Consider the following 17,237-nt stretch of genomic DNA (forward strand, 5'->3'; position numbering starts at 1 on the left):
TCAAGTAGCTCACAGTCTAAGTAAGGGATCCAGACAAGTAAATAGTATGCACACAGTATGTACAAGTAAGTACATAGTATGAAAGATGAATTTGAATGGAATGGGGGTGGGCTGTGGGAACACAGGGGACCAAACTCAATCTATGGGAGGGGTCAGGGAAGACTTCCTAGAGGAAGTGACAACTAAGACTTGAAGAATGTGTAACATTTACCTGAATGAAGCCAAGGAAGGGAATCCCACATAGAAGGAAAAGCACATACAAGGGCTGATTGGTGGGCATGTTTGTGTGCATGCATAGTCGCTCAGTCATGTCTGAGTCTTTGTGACCCTATGGACTGTAGCCCATGGGCTCCTCTGCCCATGGGATTCTCCCAGCAGGAATACTGGAGTGGGTTGCCATTTCCTCTTCTAAAGGATCTTCCTGACCCAGGGACTGAATCCACATCTTCTGCATCTTCTGCCTTGGCAGTCAGATTCTTTACCACTGAGTCACTTGGGAAACCCTAGGGGAACTGTAAGAGCTTTAAATAAGCCATGGGAGCCAGAGAAGGTTGTGAGGAGTACTGGTGCTTCAGGTTTTTGTTTTAAAGAAGTCACTTCTAAGGTTGCTCTGGACTATGGACTAAAAAGGGTAGAGACTGGAGACAGTAAGGACTGTGAGGAGGCAGGAGTCTCAAAGCCTCTAGTTCCATAGATCTGCATATCTTTGTGTATGTGATCTGGTGAATGTACCACTTAGTGCCTGTGTTAATGTGTGTGTCCCTGTGTGTTTTCATGTCCTCAGGGCTTTGTTCCTGGTCAACCCTTTGCCCTGGCCTCTGAGTCATCAGGTCTCTTGGCTGTGGGGTTCAGGGACCATCACAGGACATAAGCAATGTAGGGTTGGCCCAGAAACCACCGTACATGAGAGCATCCCACCAGCCAGTAGGAAGCTCAGTGGGGCAACAGTCTTGGTGAATCCTTCAGCAGCTTCTTGCCTATGACCACAGGCACATCTGGGCCCTGGTGCCTTCTCAGATTTGGCCCCATAAGCCCTGCCACCAGCTTGATGTCTGCATGCTGGAACTGTCCTGAGGGAGAGAGATGGAATACCAGTCAGATCAGTGTCCTGAGTCCCACTGATAGTTCTGAGAGGATCCTAAAGCAGGGAACCTTGAAAGAAAAGTAGGAGGGAGAAGAGGCAGCAAAGGCCTGGAGGAGGGAAGAGACTGAGCATTGTGTGATTTGTGGAGGAGTCAGATGGGACAGGAGTGTAGCATGAAAGTAGAGGGCCAAAGTGGATGAGATGGCAGCAGATAGGGTATAGTCTGGCTTGAAGGAGATGACAAGTTAGATTAGAGAAGTGAGGAGGTTCAAAGGAAGTAAAAATATCTGTTCAATCCACCAACACTGCCCAAATTCTTTGGTGGGGGTCTCGGCCTCAGGTTCTGCTAGTGTTTCCTGACCTACAGTCTGGCTTCCTGCAAAACCCCTTTACATCCAGAGGGATCTTTGTAATACTCAGATCTGACTGTATCTTTCTCCTGCTTTCCTGATGGCTCAGACAGTAAATAATCTGTGTGCAATGCAGAGATGCAGGCTCAGTCCCTGGGTCGGGAAGATCACCTGGAGAAGAGAATGGGTACCCACTTCAGTATTCTTGCCTGGAGAATTCTATGGACAGAGGAGCCTGATGGGCAACAGTCCATGGGGTCTCAGAGTCCAACACAACTGAGCAACTTTCACTTTCACTTTCTCCTGCCTATGTCTTTTCATGACTCCTATTGTCTTCAGGAAAAGTCAAATTCTTCATGCGGGCACTCTGGTCTGACTACTCCAGCTCCATCTCCTCCAATCTCCTTTCTTTTCCTCTACACATTTGCTCAGCTTTCCATACTCAGTGTGGGTCTCTCTCCTACAGGAGATCTTTCTTGAGCTCCAAGGCTGGGCAAGGTGCCTCACCCTGGATTCCTCCAGCTCTTTGGACTGCTTTCTGTCTAGCACTGATACTCACTGGGATCACTATCCATGTCTGGGTCTGTCTTCTTCTTAGATCAGGAGCTCTCCAAGGGCAGAGCTTGGTTCTGATTCTTCTTTGTGGTTTGAGGGTCAAGATGCTGGGGGCTAACTGACCTTTCATTGTGGCAGAGTTTCTCTTGGGACTGGTGCTCCCTGGCCACTATCAGCCTCAGTAACACTTAGCCAGTAGGCCATGGGCCAAGGGGCTGAGACTTGAGCCACTGACCACATAGAACCCCAGGTGTGGTAGTTGCAGGATGCTGGGGTTCTGGTAGTGGTGCTGGAGACCTAGGAATTCAAGGTAAGGCCCAACGTAGAGGGTTTCACATGCTGCAGCAGTCACACTGGAGCTCCAGCTAAGGCCTTTTCAGTAGTGCAGGCTGGTCCCAGGATAGAAGCAAGGTACCCTTACCTTGAACAGATATGGAAATGTGGGTAATGGAAACAGTGTAGGCCCAGGGTATACAGGGGTCTACAGGGCCAACACAGGGTTGGTACAGGACTACAGACCTACCTGGAAGTAGGTACAGATCTGGTCCTTGTGCCCTGGACTTGATGGTGTCCCAAGAAGCTGTCTACTCACATGCAGCCCTGCGGGGAGAAGAATGCTTACCAGGAGCACAGGGTTTCACATGGTTATTCACATGGTCACCCATAGCACAAGAAGGGTGAAGTCTCAGTACCTGAAATTCAGATGAAGTGGTGCAGATTTGTGATTAGAATGCTAGCTCCTGAGGATAGTGCTTCTACCATAGCCTATCCAGCTGCTCCTTCCTGTGCAGTGTGTGAGCATGTATGTATATGTGTGCATGCTTACCCCAGTGGGGCTGTTTGCATGTGTGTTTGCCTCTGAATGTGTAAATGTGTGGTTTAGTTCCATTCATCTGAATATCTCTGGGCATATCAGTGCATCTGTATATTTGGGAAAAATGTTATGGTAGAATGTATATTTTTTTGGTTGTATGTTTATATACGTCTCTGGATATGTGTTTCTGGGCTTCCTAGGTGGCACTAGTGGTAAAGAACTTACCTGCCAATGCAGGAGACATAATAGACTGGGGTTCGATCCCTGGGAAGATTCCCTGGAGGAGGAAATGGCAACTCACTCCAGCATTCTTGCTTTGGGAATTCCATGGGCAGAGGAGCCTGGTGGGCTATAGTTCATAGGGTCGCAAAGAATTGGACACAACTGAATAGACTTGGGACTCATGCTGGATATCTTAGTGTTATAAATCTTGGTGAATAGTTTATGTCGTGTGTGTCTGGTTGTGTGTTGGTAAATATTATGTATCTTGGGGTGTTACTGAGTATGCATCTGTCTGTGTATCATGGAATTTGTGTGCATTGGTGTGTTTTATGTATCTAGAGTAGCAGAGTGTGTGTGCCTGTGTGTGTTAAATTCTTGTGAATTGGGATGAATCTGGGGTTATCAGTGTATGTATGTTGATAAATGTGTCATTGTGTATATCTGGGCATGTATTATGCATCAATATGTGTCTAGATGCATATTTGTATGTTACTATTTGTAGGTGTGGAAAGTGTCAAAATATATGTCCCTGGGTGTGTGTTTTTGTGAGTTTACTGTATGCCCTGGTATGTGTATGTGTATCTATGAGTGTCTTGGTGTTAGAGTGTATTTGTGTTTTAATGTGTCTGAATATGCACTTGTGTGTTTGTGAGGTGCACTGTTATGTGTTTGTATTAGTCCACAAATGTCTGGAGGTGTTGACTTGTGTATTTGGCTGTGGAGTTATTATGAGATAGAGTCTTTGGTGCTCTCCCCTGCCTTTGGGTCATCTATGAGTTGTAGTAGTTCTCCTGGATGCTCATCCAGTGTGAAGAAGATCTTCTCTTCTGAGTGTGGGATGTGGATCACAAAGGGGGGTCCCATTTATTGCAAGGCAGGAGGCACAACTCTGTAGTTATAGCCTTAGAAGGTATGGGAGATGAGGAGAGGGAAAGAGAGAGTAGGGGAAGATAGGAGGCCATGTTTATCTCCCCAGAGAGACAGTTCAGCCCCAGTCCCAGTGCACAAGCTGTCCTATACTCAAGTCAGCAAGGGTGGCTGGCTTATCTAAGGATGAGAAAGTGAAGATGCTTGGCAACATGCCTGCAAAAGATAGGAGGACTGTGTTGATAGGAGACTGATTATTACATTCCTAGTAACTCTGTGGCCCCCTGGCCTCTGAGTCACCCCAAATTCCTGAGCTCAGTACTTAAGTCTTTTCTGATATCTAGTCCCTGCCTAGCTCTCCACTCTTCTCTGTATGCTCCAGCCTAACTGAACTGAATATTCTTATGGGTACCTTGCCTTATCTTGCTAGTGACCCCACTGTTTCTATTTCTCCTGCTACTTGGAATGCTCTCGTTCTTTTAACTAGTAATAATCAATTTCTAGTCATTCTTCTAGGTCAGCTCAAATGCTATTTTAAAATTTTATTGATTTATTTTTGGCTGCACTGGGTCTTCGTTGAAGCACCTGGGGCTTTTCCTTGCTGTGTGTAGGCTTTCTTTAGTTGTGGGGGCTACTCTTACTTGTGCTGCATGGGTTTCTCATTGTGATGGCTTCTCTTGTTGCAGAGCATGGACTCTAGAGTGAGTGAGCTTTAGTAGTTGCAGCATGTGGGCTCTAGAGTGTGGGCTCAGTAGTTGTGACACATGGGCTTAATTGCCCCACAACATGTGGGATCTTCCCAAACCGGGGATTGAACTGCTGTCTCCTGCATTGTTAGGCAGATTCCTATCCACTGTGCCACCAGGGAAGTCTCGTTAATATTTTAATTTGCATTTTCATTATGACTTAAGAAGTTGAACATTTGTTCTGTTTTGAAGTGCTGGTTTTAAGTCAATTTTCAATTGGATTGTCCTCATTTTTCTTACTGCAGATTTCTAGAACTTTGTTATATATTATTAACATAAGTGGAAATGAAAGCTTGGGGGTCTTTGTCAGCGGAGCTCTTTGTTCACCTTTCGCTAGTACTGCAGAACTTTCCTGAGATTTCATGCTGCCTCCATCTCCTCCACAGATCTCTTCAGAGTTGCTGTCCCAATGAAGATTCCCTGCCAAGTGTAAAAGAAATAGGAGAAATCCTTCACACTCTGAGGGCAAAGAGGTCTCCAGCCCACCAAAAGGCATACCTTCCTTCTGATTAGGAGAGTCTTCATTGGCTTCCCAATCTGACCTTGAACATTGCCAAGACTGAGACCTTATGCTCCCCATGGCATCTTAGTTTTTCAAGCTCAGTCACTCAGTCGTGTCCGACTCTTTGTGATCCCATGAACCACAGCACGCCATGCCTCCCTGTCCATCACGAACTCCCTGAGTTCACTCAGACTCATGTCCATCGAGTCAGTGATGCCATCCAGCCATCTCATCCTCTGTCGTCGTCCCCTTCTCCTCCTGGCCCCAATCCCTCCCAGTATCAGAGTCTTTTCCAATGAGTCAACTCTTCCCATGAGGTGGCCAAAGTACTGGAGTTTCAGCTTTAGCATCATTCCTTGCAAAGAAATCCCAGTGCTGATCTCCTTCAGAATGGACTGGTTGGATCTCCTTGCCATCCAAGGGACTCTCAAGAGTCTTCTCCAACACCACAGTTCAAAAGCATCAATTCTTCAGCGCTCAGCCTTCTTCACAGTCCAACTCTCACATCCATACATGACCACTGGAAAAACCATAGCCTTGACTAGACGGAACTTTGTTGGCAAAGTAATGTCTCTGCTTTTGAATATGCTATCTATGTTGGACATAACTTTCCTTCCAAGGAGTAAGCGTTTTTTAATTTCGTGGCTGCAATCACCATCTGCAGTGATTTTGGAGCCCAGAAAAATAAGGTCTGGCACTGTTTCCCCATCTATTTCCCACGAAGTGATGGGACTGGATGCCATGATCTTTGTTTTCTGAATGTTGAGCTTTAAGCCAACTTTTTCACTCTCCACTTTCACTTTCATCAAGAGGCTTTTTAGTTCCTCTTCACTTTCTGCCATAAGGGTGGTGTCATCTGCATATCTGAGGTTATTGATATTTCTCCCAGCAATCTTGATTCCAGCTTGTGTTTCTTCCAGTCCAGCGTTTCTCATGATGTACTCTGCATAGAAGTTAAACAAGTAGGGTGACAATATACAGCCTTGACGTACTCCTTTTCCTATTTGGAACCATTCTGTTGTTCCATGTCCAGTTCTAAGTGTTGCTTCCTGACCTGCATACAGATTTCTCAAGAGGCAGATCAGGTGGTCTGGTATTCCCATCTCTTTCAGAATTTTCCACAGTTTATTGTGATCCACACAGTCAAAGGCTTTGGCATAGTCAATAAAGCAGAAATAGATGTTTTTCTGGAACTCTCTTGCTTTTTCCATGATCCAGCGGATGTTGGCAATTTGATCTCTGGTTCCTCTGTCTTTTCTAAAACCAGCTTGAACATCAGGAAGTTCACTGTTCACATATTGCTGAAGCCTGGCTTGGAGAATTTTGAGCATTACTTTACTAGCATGTGAGATGAGTGCAAGCTCAGTTACATTCAAAATTCTGAGCTTGGTGGGCTGCCGTCTATGGGGTCGCACAGAGTCGGACACGACTAAAGTGACTTAGCAGCAGCAGCAGCAGCAGCAGTATAACATTTATGACATGCATTCACTTGATCATTTATTTATTCATTCACGTGCTGTTTAAGTATCAGGAACATGGTGGTGAAAAAGTCAGTCATGATTTCTGATGTGGTGAAGCTCATATTTAAGTTGGGAAGGCAGGCATGAATGAAATTATAATTACCAATTGTGCAAATGCTATAAGAAAAAAAGAATAGATTGACCGAGAGAGTTGCAGGTACTCAACATAGTTTGAAGCAGTAGTAAGAGGTAAGAAGGACATCTGAGTTGAGATTTAATGCATGATCTGGAGCTTGAGTGACAATGGAAGAAATGAGGGTGGTAGGCAGGAGCAGGGCAAAGCAGGTCAGAGCAATTTTCAAGCAGGGGGAACAGCTTGGAAGAGGTCCCTGTGTGGAGGCAGGGGAGAGGGTAGGGCCTATTGGTGGAACAGGAGGCCAGTGTGGCCTGAGTTCAGAGGGTGAGTGGGAGAAGGTGAGGTCAGAGAGGTATGAGATATAGGGCAGGTCATGCAGGGACTTGGAGCTCATTAAAAGAACTTTAAACTTTACTCTAAAAAGTATGATAAGAAATGATAAGTGCAATAGGAAACCCTTGAGGGGAGTTAAGTAGGGAAGAGACATGAAGTGATATATGTTTTTAAATGATCCCTTTGCTGGGGAAGAATGTCCAAGAGAATATCTCAAAAAGGGAAGAAGGAAAACCAGTGATGAGTCTGGAACAGTTTTCTAGGTGAAGCACAATGGTAGTCTGCCCTAAGATAGTGACAGTTGGGGTAGTGAGAAGTGGATGCATTTGACAAACAGAGATAACTGTGTCAGGTATTGAAGATGGATGGGATATTGGGAGGGAGGATGGTGAAGGAGAGGGGTATGTCAAGAATGTCATGCCCAAATTTATATCCCTGTGAATTATTGTCACCACCAACTTGTTCTAATCCTGCCCTATAACGTCACCCAGGAAATGTCACTCCTCTCAGCAAGGTGAATAATGAAGTAGTGAATCACATTCATCATGGGACCAAAGTGTGTAGGTTCAAATCTCTTACTAGTGGTGTGAAGTGGTGTCACTTCTCTGTGCTTCAGTTTCCCCATGAGTAAAATCCAGATAATAAGAGGCTTTTGGTGAGGATTAAATGAAGACTACAAGTACGGTATGTAGATCAGTACCTGTACATAGGAAGAGCTAAAAAATGTAAAAAACTAGAAATAAAACCACCATATGAATCAGCAATCCCACTCCTAGGCATATACCCTGAGGAAACCAAAATTGAAAAAGACACTTGTACCCCAATGTTCATTGCAGCACTATTTACAATAGCTAGAACATGGAAGCAACCTAGATGTCCATTGACAGATGAATGAATAAAGAAGTTGTGGTACATATACACAATGGAATATTACTTAGCCATAAAAAGGAATGCATATGAGTCAGTTCTAATGAGGTGGATGAAACTAGAGCCTATTATACAGAGTGAAGTAAGTCAGAAAGAGAAAGATAAATATCATATACTAATGCATATATATGGAATCTAGAAAGATGGTACTGAAGAATTTATCTGCAGGGCAGCAATGGAGAAACAGACATAGAGAACAGACTTATGGACATGGGGAAAGTGGGGGAGAGGGTGAGATGTATGGAGAGTAACATGGAAACTTACATTACCATATGTAAAATAGATAGCCAATGGGAATTTGCTGTATGTCTCAGGGAACTCAAACAGGGGCTCTGTATCAACCTAGAGGGGTGGGATGGGGAGGGAGATGGGAGGGAGGTTCAAGAGTGAGGGGATATATGTACACCTATGGCTGATTCATGTTGAGATTTGACAGAAAACAACAAAATTCTGTAAAGAAATTATCCTTCAATTAAAAATAAAAAAAATGTAAACATTATTTCACAGCCTTTGGAAAATTTAAAGACAACTGTCATCATCTTCCTCATTTTTTATATTCCTCTCATTAAACAGGGGTGTTTATGGAGCACAAAACAACGAATCAGACCTACCTTGCCCAGGGATGCTCCCATTTATAGCCCCACATCCCTTCTCTGCTTGTGAAGTATAAGCAATTCTCTTGTCCAACAAAGCAAATGTCAAAGCCACAGCTTGACCAGTTTGTTTCAGTCTTAACATCTCTTCTCTCCCAGGGCCTCTAATTCTTTGCCTATGTGCTGAAGCCCAGAGAAGTTAAGTATCTCATTTAAAGTCTCAAAGCAAGCAAGCAAGTGGCTTAAATCATAAAAATCTGTACGGGCTTCTGGTTCTTAGTGCTCTCTATTCTCTATTCCCTTGTGGCTTGACCTCTTGTTCATAGACACAGGTGGTGCTTTGGGGCTCTGGCAACAGGTCATGCTGATGCCAGAGCCTTCCAGGGGGCAGCAGAGAGGGCAGGGTGGGGTGAAAAGGAGTAGTGAGGAATTCTCCAAGGGCAGAAATGGTCATGGTACTGCTGGGACTTGTGGGACTTGAGACTGTGCTTGGGAGTATGCAAAGCCTCTGGAGGTGGGGGCCTGAGCTTGGCAGGCCTGGAAGGTAATGGGATTTTGGGTTTATTAGGAGTTGGTGTCCTAGATTGGAAAGTGATAAACCTAGGGAAGGTTGGTGAGGTGGGGCACTAGGTTTAAGAGGTGATGGAATTTTAGGGGTCTTAGGTAAGAGGATCCCAGGTCTAGGATATGGCATGTTGTTTGGGGTCTTAGGAGCAAGAACCCTTGCTGTGGTGTGTGGTGGGTATATAAGGATCTGATGTGTGGAGAATTCAGGCCCGGGCTGCGACAGGCTTTTTGATTGTGGTATAAGTACCCCCAGGTTGTGGGAGTGATGAGGCATCTCATTTAGTTTGTAATGGAGCACCAGGTTTGGAATGCAGCAGAGTAGCGTGTTTCATAAGGCCAGTTTGGGGAGGGGCTAGAATGCTATAATTCAGAGGTGGGACTTGTGTCTTGAATTCATGGCTAATACAGTACCAAGGTTCTAATGTAATGGTGTGCTGGACTTAAGGAGCAATAGGGCACCAAAATTTGAGAGCACAAGGACAGCAGGCTTTGTCCTAAATTTTGGCTGAACCAAGGTTCCAGAATCCTGTTATGCTGGAATTTGGGGCATTGGGTATGCAATGGTGTATGGGGTACTAGGGCTCCGACCCAGTGGCCTTAATTCCTTGGAACTGGGCATCTTCTTTGTAGAGACAAGAGTAGTTGAGGATAAGTAGAACTTTGATTTCACAAGCCTTTATTTGGGAGAAACAAAGGGCACTAGGTTGGTTGGGTTGTGCCTGCCCCTAGGCCATGACTAAGGGCATGATGGTGCCTGGTCCATCTGTGGTAGAAGTCTGTTTCCTGGCTTTCTCACTGGCTTTTTTGGGCTGTGCCACGACCAGTAAAGTCAGAGGTGTGACAAAATTTTGTTAAAGGGACAGACTGAAGACTTTGGCAGCCAGCATGTGGTAAGTGCTGGCATCACAAGCGTGGAAGCATGCCTCCAGTAGCTCTCTAATGGTGATGTAGGCCCAAAGGCAGTGTATGAAGTGGGCTACACTGGGGGCTGGCTCCTCTGGGAAACCAAAGACCTTTTGGCTGCTGTTGGCGGCCACTTCACTGTGGCAGGCCATAGAAGCTGACCCTTGGGGCCATGGGCTTTCAGGTGGATGTGTAGTTCCTTCTTGCCTGGCTGCACTTGGCCTGCCACTACAGGCCCTGAACCACCAAAGTAGTTGGGGAAAAGGGCCCAAGGAGAGGCCCCAGGCAAGCCACCCAGGTAGTCCAGATGCACATCTGCCAGCAGAGACATGGAAATCTCTTCATAGAGGCCTCTGGCTGTAGGGGCTGCACTGGTATCTTCATATATGTGCCAGGCTGCTACTCAGTTCTCTAGGGACAAACAACACAGCAGTGGGAAGTCAGCATCATTCCCAAAGGCCAAGCTGAAAAGGGTCACTTTGTTGCCCAGTGCCTGACGGATGTTAGAGAGGATCACACTGGAAGTTGTCACTCCAGCTGTGGGCTCCCATCTGTTAGGAAGATGATGAGAGGGATCCTCCCCCACAATGGGGCTCCTCCCAAGCTCCTGGTTGCTATGCTTTAGCACTGAAGCAGCTGCCAGCAGAGCAATGTTGATGTCAGTCTCTAATTGGAGAGCAGACTGTGAGACTACCTTTTCTAGTAATTTCTACCCCCATTCCAGACACACTGAGCACCTCGTTAACCTCCCAGGCTCAGTCACATCTCCTTATCTTTGCTCAGACTGTTTCCGCTGCTTATCCTTCCCAATTCCCCACTCCCACACAAACTCCCTGAGATCTGACTGTGGGTCCCACATGTCCTTGGCTTTTATCACTTCCTGTCTCAGATTGCTTTGCCTGTTTCCTGGGGGGATGTCTCATTCTTTAGTCAGATTGGCAGCTCCTCAAGGATAGCATCCCCACCTCTATGCTACAGGGGAAGAAGGGGCTGCGTGGTCAGGAGGTGGTAGGAGGGGGATTCTTCAGTAACTGTCTGAGAGAGGATTGATCAAAAGCCAAAATCAAGGCAGAAACTTACTCAAAATACTTAGAAATAAATATCTAGATTATTGATAAAATACAAAACGAAAGTTTTAGCAAACTGAGTATATGCTTTAAGGAGGAGGAAACTCAGCCCCAAAGAGGAATGTGCCCTAAAATACATGGAGAATAAGCTGTGCTCTGTTAGGCAAAGAAGCACAAAAGGATGAAGGAAGATATTTGTGTAAAATTTAAAAGTGATATTTCAGACATTATGAGAGGTAAAGTTGATGGGTGAATGATGGGAGAATTTCCCATGTCAGCAGAGTCTGCCGATTTGAGTAGATAGGTCTAACACTTACAACCAGCATCTTCCATATGGCCCAGGTAGTCCTTAGCACTGTGGACATACTGGACGGTGGCCTGGATGGAGCCTCCAGCTTTCCAGACACTAACTGTGTAAGAAAAGGAGATGATGTTGAAGTAGTCACTGGCCCACAGGTTACCAGGGATAACATTCATTGCCTTTTTAGTCTGTAGGATATAGACGAAGTAAAGGAGATGGACCAAGACCTGAGGTCTTGCTCAAGACTGAAAGGCACTTTCTATACAAAGTACTGCAGTCTAAGTGTTGTAGGGTTTTAACATTTTCTGATTCTGCTGCTGCTGCTGTTAAGTCACTTCAGTCGTGTTCGACTCTGTGCGACCCCAGAGACGGCAGCCCACCAGGCTCCCCCTCCCTGGGATTCTTCAGGCAAGAACACTGGAGTGGGTTGCCATTTCCTTCTCCAATGCATGAAAGTGAAAAGTGAAAGCGAAGTCGTTCAGTCGTGTCCAACTCTTTGCGACCCCATGGACTGCAGCCTACCAGGCTCCTCCATCCATGGGATTTTCCAGGCAAGAGTACTGGAGTGGGGTGCTATTGCCTTCTCCTTTCTGATTCTAGCACTCTGTAAATCTAGAAGTCCTAAGACCTAAGTCAAAATGCTCTATAGGCTCTAATGGCGCAAAGCCTAGAACTGCACTGTCCAATGGTAACTGCTAGCCACATGTAGTTATTTAAATGTAAACATACGTTGTTGCTGTTCAGTCACTCAGTAACATCTGACTCTTTGTGACCCCATGGACTGCAGCATGCCAGGCTTCCCTGTCCATCACCATCTCCCTGAGATTGCTCAAACTCATGTCCATTGAGTCAGTGATGCCATCCAACCATCTCGTCCTCTGTCATCCCCTTCTCCTTCTGCTCTCAATCTCTCCCAGCATCAGGGTCTTTTCTAGTGAGTTGGCTCTTCACATCAGGTGGCCAAAGTATTGGAGCTTCAGCACCAGTTTTCCAGTGAATATTCAGGGTTAATTTCCTTTAGGATTGACTGGTTTGATCTCTTTGCAGTCCAAGGGACTCTCAAGAGTCTTCTCCAACACCACAGTTCAAAAGTATCAATTCTTCTGTGCCCAGCCTTCTTTATGGTCCAACTCTCACATCCACACATGACTACTGGGAAAACCATAGCTTTGACTAGACTGATATTTGTCAGCATTTAACTACTGTTTACCTTTGGAGTATATTTAACTAACGAACTGTACATTAATTAAAATTGAAGAAAAAGTCAAAATTCTGTTTCTTCACTTGCAGTAGCTACATTTCAAGAGTTCAATAACCACATGTGGACAGCAGCTACTGTATTCAACAGTAAATTAGTACATCTAAAAGTACATACTTTTAGAACATTTCCATCATCAAAAAAGTTCTACTGGACTGTGGTGGTCTAGAAGGTTCAAGCTCTGTGCTTTCAGAGCACTAGGATTCATGTTCCTATGGTTTCTGAACCCCGTGACCCAAGATTCAATGATTCCAGGGCTGCCCTAAAGTTTAAGAGTGTTGGATCCCCTGGAGAAGGGAATGACTATCCACTCCATTATTCTTGCCTGGAGAATTAAATGGATAGAGGGGCCTGGTGGGCTACAGTGGTTGCAAAAAGTCAGACATGACTGATGACTAACACGTCAATGATTTTGCATGCTTTGGTTGCAGTTCTCTCTAATCTGTTCTTCTACCTTACCACCTGTTTCTTCCAGGCTGGTCTTCTCACCAGCCCCCAGATAACCTAGATTCCATTTCATCTCCACAACTTTGCTCTTTATTTATATCTTCACAGTTACTTCAGTTGCTCTTTCTCTGGGCAGCCCTTCCTTGATTGCCTACTCTGATCCATGCCTTTCACACCCAGACATTCTCTGTCCCTGGCAATTTGCTGATTATCTTATGTGGAATATTTTCATCCTCCATACAGATATTGTGTCCTCTGAGAACAGGGCTTAGAATGCTACTTCCCCTTGGCTCCCTTCTCCATGATGTATTTAGTATAGGGCTAGACTCAAGGAATATAGTATGTAGGTTCTAGTATTAGGTATCATTTATAGGATACTTGCTATGTTCCTGGCACTGTAATTTAGATGCATAAGCTCATTTTATCTTCACAGCAACACAATAAACAAAGTGCTAATAATATCCTCATTTTACAAGTGATGACATTGAGGCTCAGAGAGTGAAGTGGCTAGTCATTGATGGACCAGGGCCTCAAATGTGTATTTTGGAGGTGTTAAATCCAGTGATTTAAGGCATAACCTTTTATATAGGTGTGGATTCTAGAAACCACACGAAGAACATTTGTGGCTTGCCTTTCTCTCTACATCTTAAACTGATAGAAGATGCCTTGAGTGCTCCTAAGTAGGTCACAAGTTTTCCTGCCATAAGATGGGATAGGTCACACATTCTGGGATCAGAAGCTGAGCATCATATTCTTATTTCCATTGAGAGGACTGTCACATAAAGGATGGCTTTTCCTAAGAATCTCCTATCCAGGGACAGATTATGTTTTTAGAAGTATGTTGCTTAATCTCCTACTATTTGGAGATTTTCCAGCTGTCTTTCTGTTGCTGATTTCCAGTTTTATTCCATTTAGTCTGAGAGCATACTTTGTATGATTTATATTATTTTAAATTTGTTAAGGTGGGTTTTATGACCCACAATGTAGACTATTTTGGCAAATGTTCTATGTGAGCTTGGGGCAAATGTGTATTGTTGGATGAAGCATCGTATAGATGTCCGTTAGATCCAATTAATTGATGGTGCTATTCAACAGTGTCCTTATGTATTTTCTGTCTGCTGGATATGTCCATTTCTAATATAAGGAAATTGAAGTCTCCAACTATATTAATGATTTTTCTATTTCTTCTTGCAGTTCTATTAATTTTTGCCACATATATTTTGACACTGTAATTTCAATTGAATACACAGTAAAGATTATTATGTCTTCTTGGAGACTCAACCTTTTTCCATAATATAATGCACTTCTTAATCTTAACAATTGTCTTGCTCTGAAGTGTACTTGGTCTGAAATTAGTATAGCTGTTCAGCTTTCTTTGGGTTAGTGTTAGCATAGCATATGATTCTATCCTGTTACTTTTAATCTATCTGTGTCTTTATATTTAAACTGGGCTTCTAGTAGAAAACATATAGTTGGTTCTTTTGTTTTGTTTTCTTTTAATTGACACTGACAGCTTCTATCTTTTAACTGGTATATTTAGACAAGTCATCATTAAAATGATTACTGATATAGCTAGATTAATATTTGCTATATTTTAAAACTGCTTTCTCTTCATTTCCCTTTTTTGCTTTGTCTCCTACTCTTTTTTCTGACTTCTTTGATTTTAATTGAGTGTTTTATATGGTCCTGTTTTCTCTTGTCTCTTAGCATATCCATTACGTTAAGAAAATTTCTTAGAGGTTGCCCTAGAGTTTAAAATATGCCTTTACAGTTAATCCAAGTCCACATTCAAATAACACTCTATGACTTCATGCGTAGTTCAAGTACCTTGTGACAGGGTAGTCCAATTCCTTTCTCTTGTCCCTTATACCACTGCTATCATTAATTTCACTTATTAATATGCTATAATCACTGAATACATAGTTGCTCTAATTATTCTGAGTAAATTGTTATCTGTTAGATCAATTAGTTTAAAAATAAAATATATCATTTTACCTTTATTTATTATTTCTCTAACAAACTTCCTTTCTTTATATAGATCCAAGTATCTGAGCCATCTCATTTTCCTTCTCTCTGAAGAACTTCTTTTAACTTAGCTGTGCAAGACAGGTTGGTGACAATTATCTCAATATTGGTTTGGCTGATAAAGTCTTTATTTATCATTTTGGAAGGGCAATTTTGTTGTCAAATTGGGTGGTTTTCTCCTTCAACACTTTACATATTTCACTATACTCTCTTTTTCCTTGCATGGTTTCTCAAGAGAAATTCAATGTAATACTTATCCTTGTTCCTCTATAAGAAAGATATTATTTTCTGTGGGCTTTTGGACTTTTTCAGGATTTTCTCTTTGTCTTTGATTTTCTGCATATGCCTCCATGCACATCTTTTAGCATTTATCCTGCTTAGTGTGCTCTGAGCTTCTAGGATCTCTGATTTGATAGATGTCATTTGTTATTTGGAAAATCTGTGCCTGTTATTCCTTCAAATATTTCTTACGCAACTTTCTTTCTTCTCCTTATGGGAATACCATTAAACACATTACACTTTTGTATAAGTACATAGTTCTTGGATATTCTGTTGGTTTTCTATTTTTGTTTTCATTCTCTTTGCTTTTCAGTTTGGGAAGTTTCTATTCTCATTCTTCAAGTTCACTGATTCTTTCTTTGGCAATGTTCATTCCCCTGATGAGCCATAAAAAGCATTTTTCATTATTGTTACAGTGTTTTATATTTCTAGCATTCTTATAAATTTTCTTAGAGTATACCTCTCTGGTTAAATTTCCAATATGTTCTTGCATGTTGTCCACTTTTCCCATTAGAATCTTCAGCATATTAGCCATACTTGGCTCCATATCTATGGCTCCTAAGAATTATAAGCCCAGGGCACAGTACTCTTTTGGCTATGTAGTCAAAAAACAAGAAAACAAAGCTGTGGTCCCTTGACAGTTCAGAGTCTAAAATGATCAAAGTTTTAATATGTTTGACTCAGTCTTTATGATGCCAGAGTGCTCTAGCTCAAAGGCTCTTTAACTCTGAGCCCTTATGAGACCTGGAGGCTTGTGGTGGAGGCTATCGATGGGCTCAGGCCGTGTGGTCCTATGTTTCAGTATTCCTAGGGTTCTGTGGCTCCATGTCTATGGGGGTTCTGATTGACAAGGAACCAAGACACTAAGGTACGCCTAGGCCTATAAGGTCAAAGGGTGATGGGATGGCAGGGAGTCCGGTCTCAGGGAACCACTGTTCCAGCACTCTGCTTTCTGAGCTTTCTAAATCAAAAGACCCCCAGGGCCCCTGTTACCTGCTTCATCCTGGTACCACACATGGAGCCACTCATGTCAAAAACAAACCCCACATTTTTACCAACAGGTGGAAGGCCTCTGGGTGCAAAGTCATAAATAAAATAGCCGTTGTAAATCTGAGGAAAACAGAAGTGAAATCAACAAAAACTGTGAAGCATCTAAATCAAGTCCTCTCTTATTTTGCTACATAAAACTCTACTCTTTTCCTTCCTAGGCCTTACCACTGTTGCCATTAAATAGGCATTTGTGGGACTGCTTGCTCAATGTCCGTCTCCTCCACCAGAACTATGTATCTCTGCTGGTCAGACTGCCAGCCCAGGGCCTGCCCCTGAGTGTGGAGAGAATGAGACTGGCTTGAGGCCAAAGGCTCCAAGGATCAGGATGTCTGTAATATGTGAGTTCCTGTCTGTGAGAGCTGGGCTTGCACAGTCTTGAGGGCCCCTAGGGACGATTTGCCTGGGTTCCAGGAAATGTAAGTACTGTTTCAGCCTCTCTCTATAGAGTGAGTCTGAGGCCCAGCTCCATTGCTGCCAGGGGCTGGGAGTTTGCAGGGCCTCCCTCTCCTCCTTCAGCCTGCTTTCTGCTGTTGCTGGGCAGAACAGGGAGGGGAGGAGGGAGCGGAGTCTGAGTGAGCAGTTTGTTCAGAAGGGATTGGTTAGACCAGGTGCAGATGCCTTGGGCTATCAGGTATGTGATTGGCTGCTGACCCCCATCCCCCACTCCATCTCTCTTTCTGCAGAGCCTGGGGCCTGGGACAGCTGAGGGAAAAGGAGAGGGAAATTGGGAGGGCCCCCAGGACCAGTGCAG

At 43.9% G+C, this 17,237-nt stretch overlaps 1 protein-coding gene across 1 annotated transcript in view; it reads right to left on the minus strand.

The window, feature by feature from the left end:
- Positions 1-858: 858 nt before the first annotated feature.
- ITIH6 (inter-alpha-trypsin inhibitor heavy chain family member 6) overlaps positions 859-17,237 on the minus strand; it is a 34,554-nt gene continuing 18,175 nt past the window's right edge. The window contains 19 exon segments of the mRNA XM_059883841.1: positions 859-1,070; positions 2,176-2,341; positions 2,343-2,470; positions 2,509-2,589; positions 3,775-3,887; positions 4,069-4,108; positions 4,966-5,223; positions 8,920-9,083; positions 9,085-9,172; positions 9,175-9,409; positions 9,411-9,544; positions 9,547-9,861; positions 9,864-9,896; positions 9,899-10,210; positions 10,213-10,605; positions 10,608-10,641; positions 10,643-10,725; positions 11,444-11,615; positions 16,430-16,546. Of these exon segments, the coding sequence (XP_059739824.1) occupies positions 859-1,070; positions 2,176-2,341; positions 2,343-2,470; positions 2,509-2,589; positions 3,775-3,887; positions 4,069-4,108; positions 4,966-5,223; positions 8,920-9,083; positions 9,085-9,172; positions 9,175-9,409; positions 9,411-9,544; positions 9,547-9,861; positions 9,864-9,896; positions 9,899-10,210; positions 10,213-10,605; positions 10,608-10,641; positions 10,643-10,725; positions 11,444-11,615; positions 16,430-16,546 (3,078 nt within the window).

This window comes from Bos taurus, chromosome X (genome assembly GCF_002263795.3).
Source record: "Bos taurus isolate L1 Dominette 01449 registration number 42190680 breed Hereford chromosome X, ARS-UCD2.0, whole genome shotgun sequence".
NCBI classification, from domain to species: Eukaryota; Metazoa; Chordata; class Mammalia; order Artiodactyla; family Bovidae; genus Bos; species Bos taurus.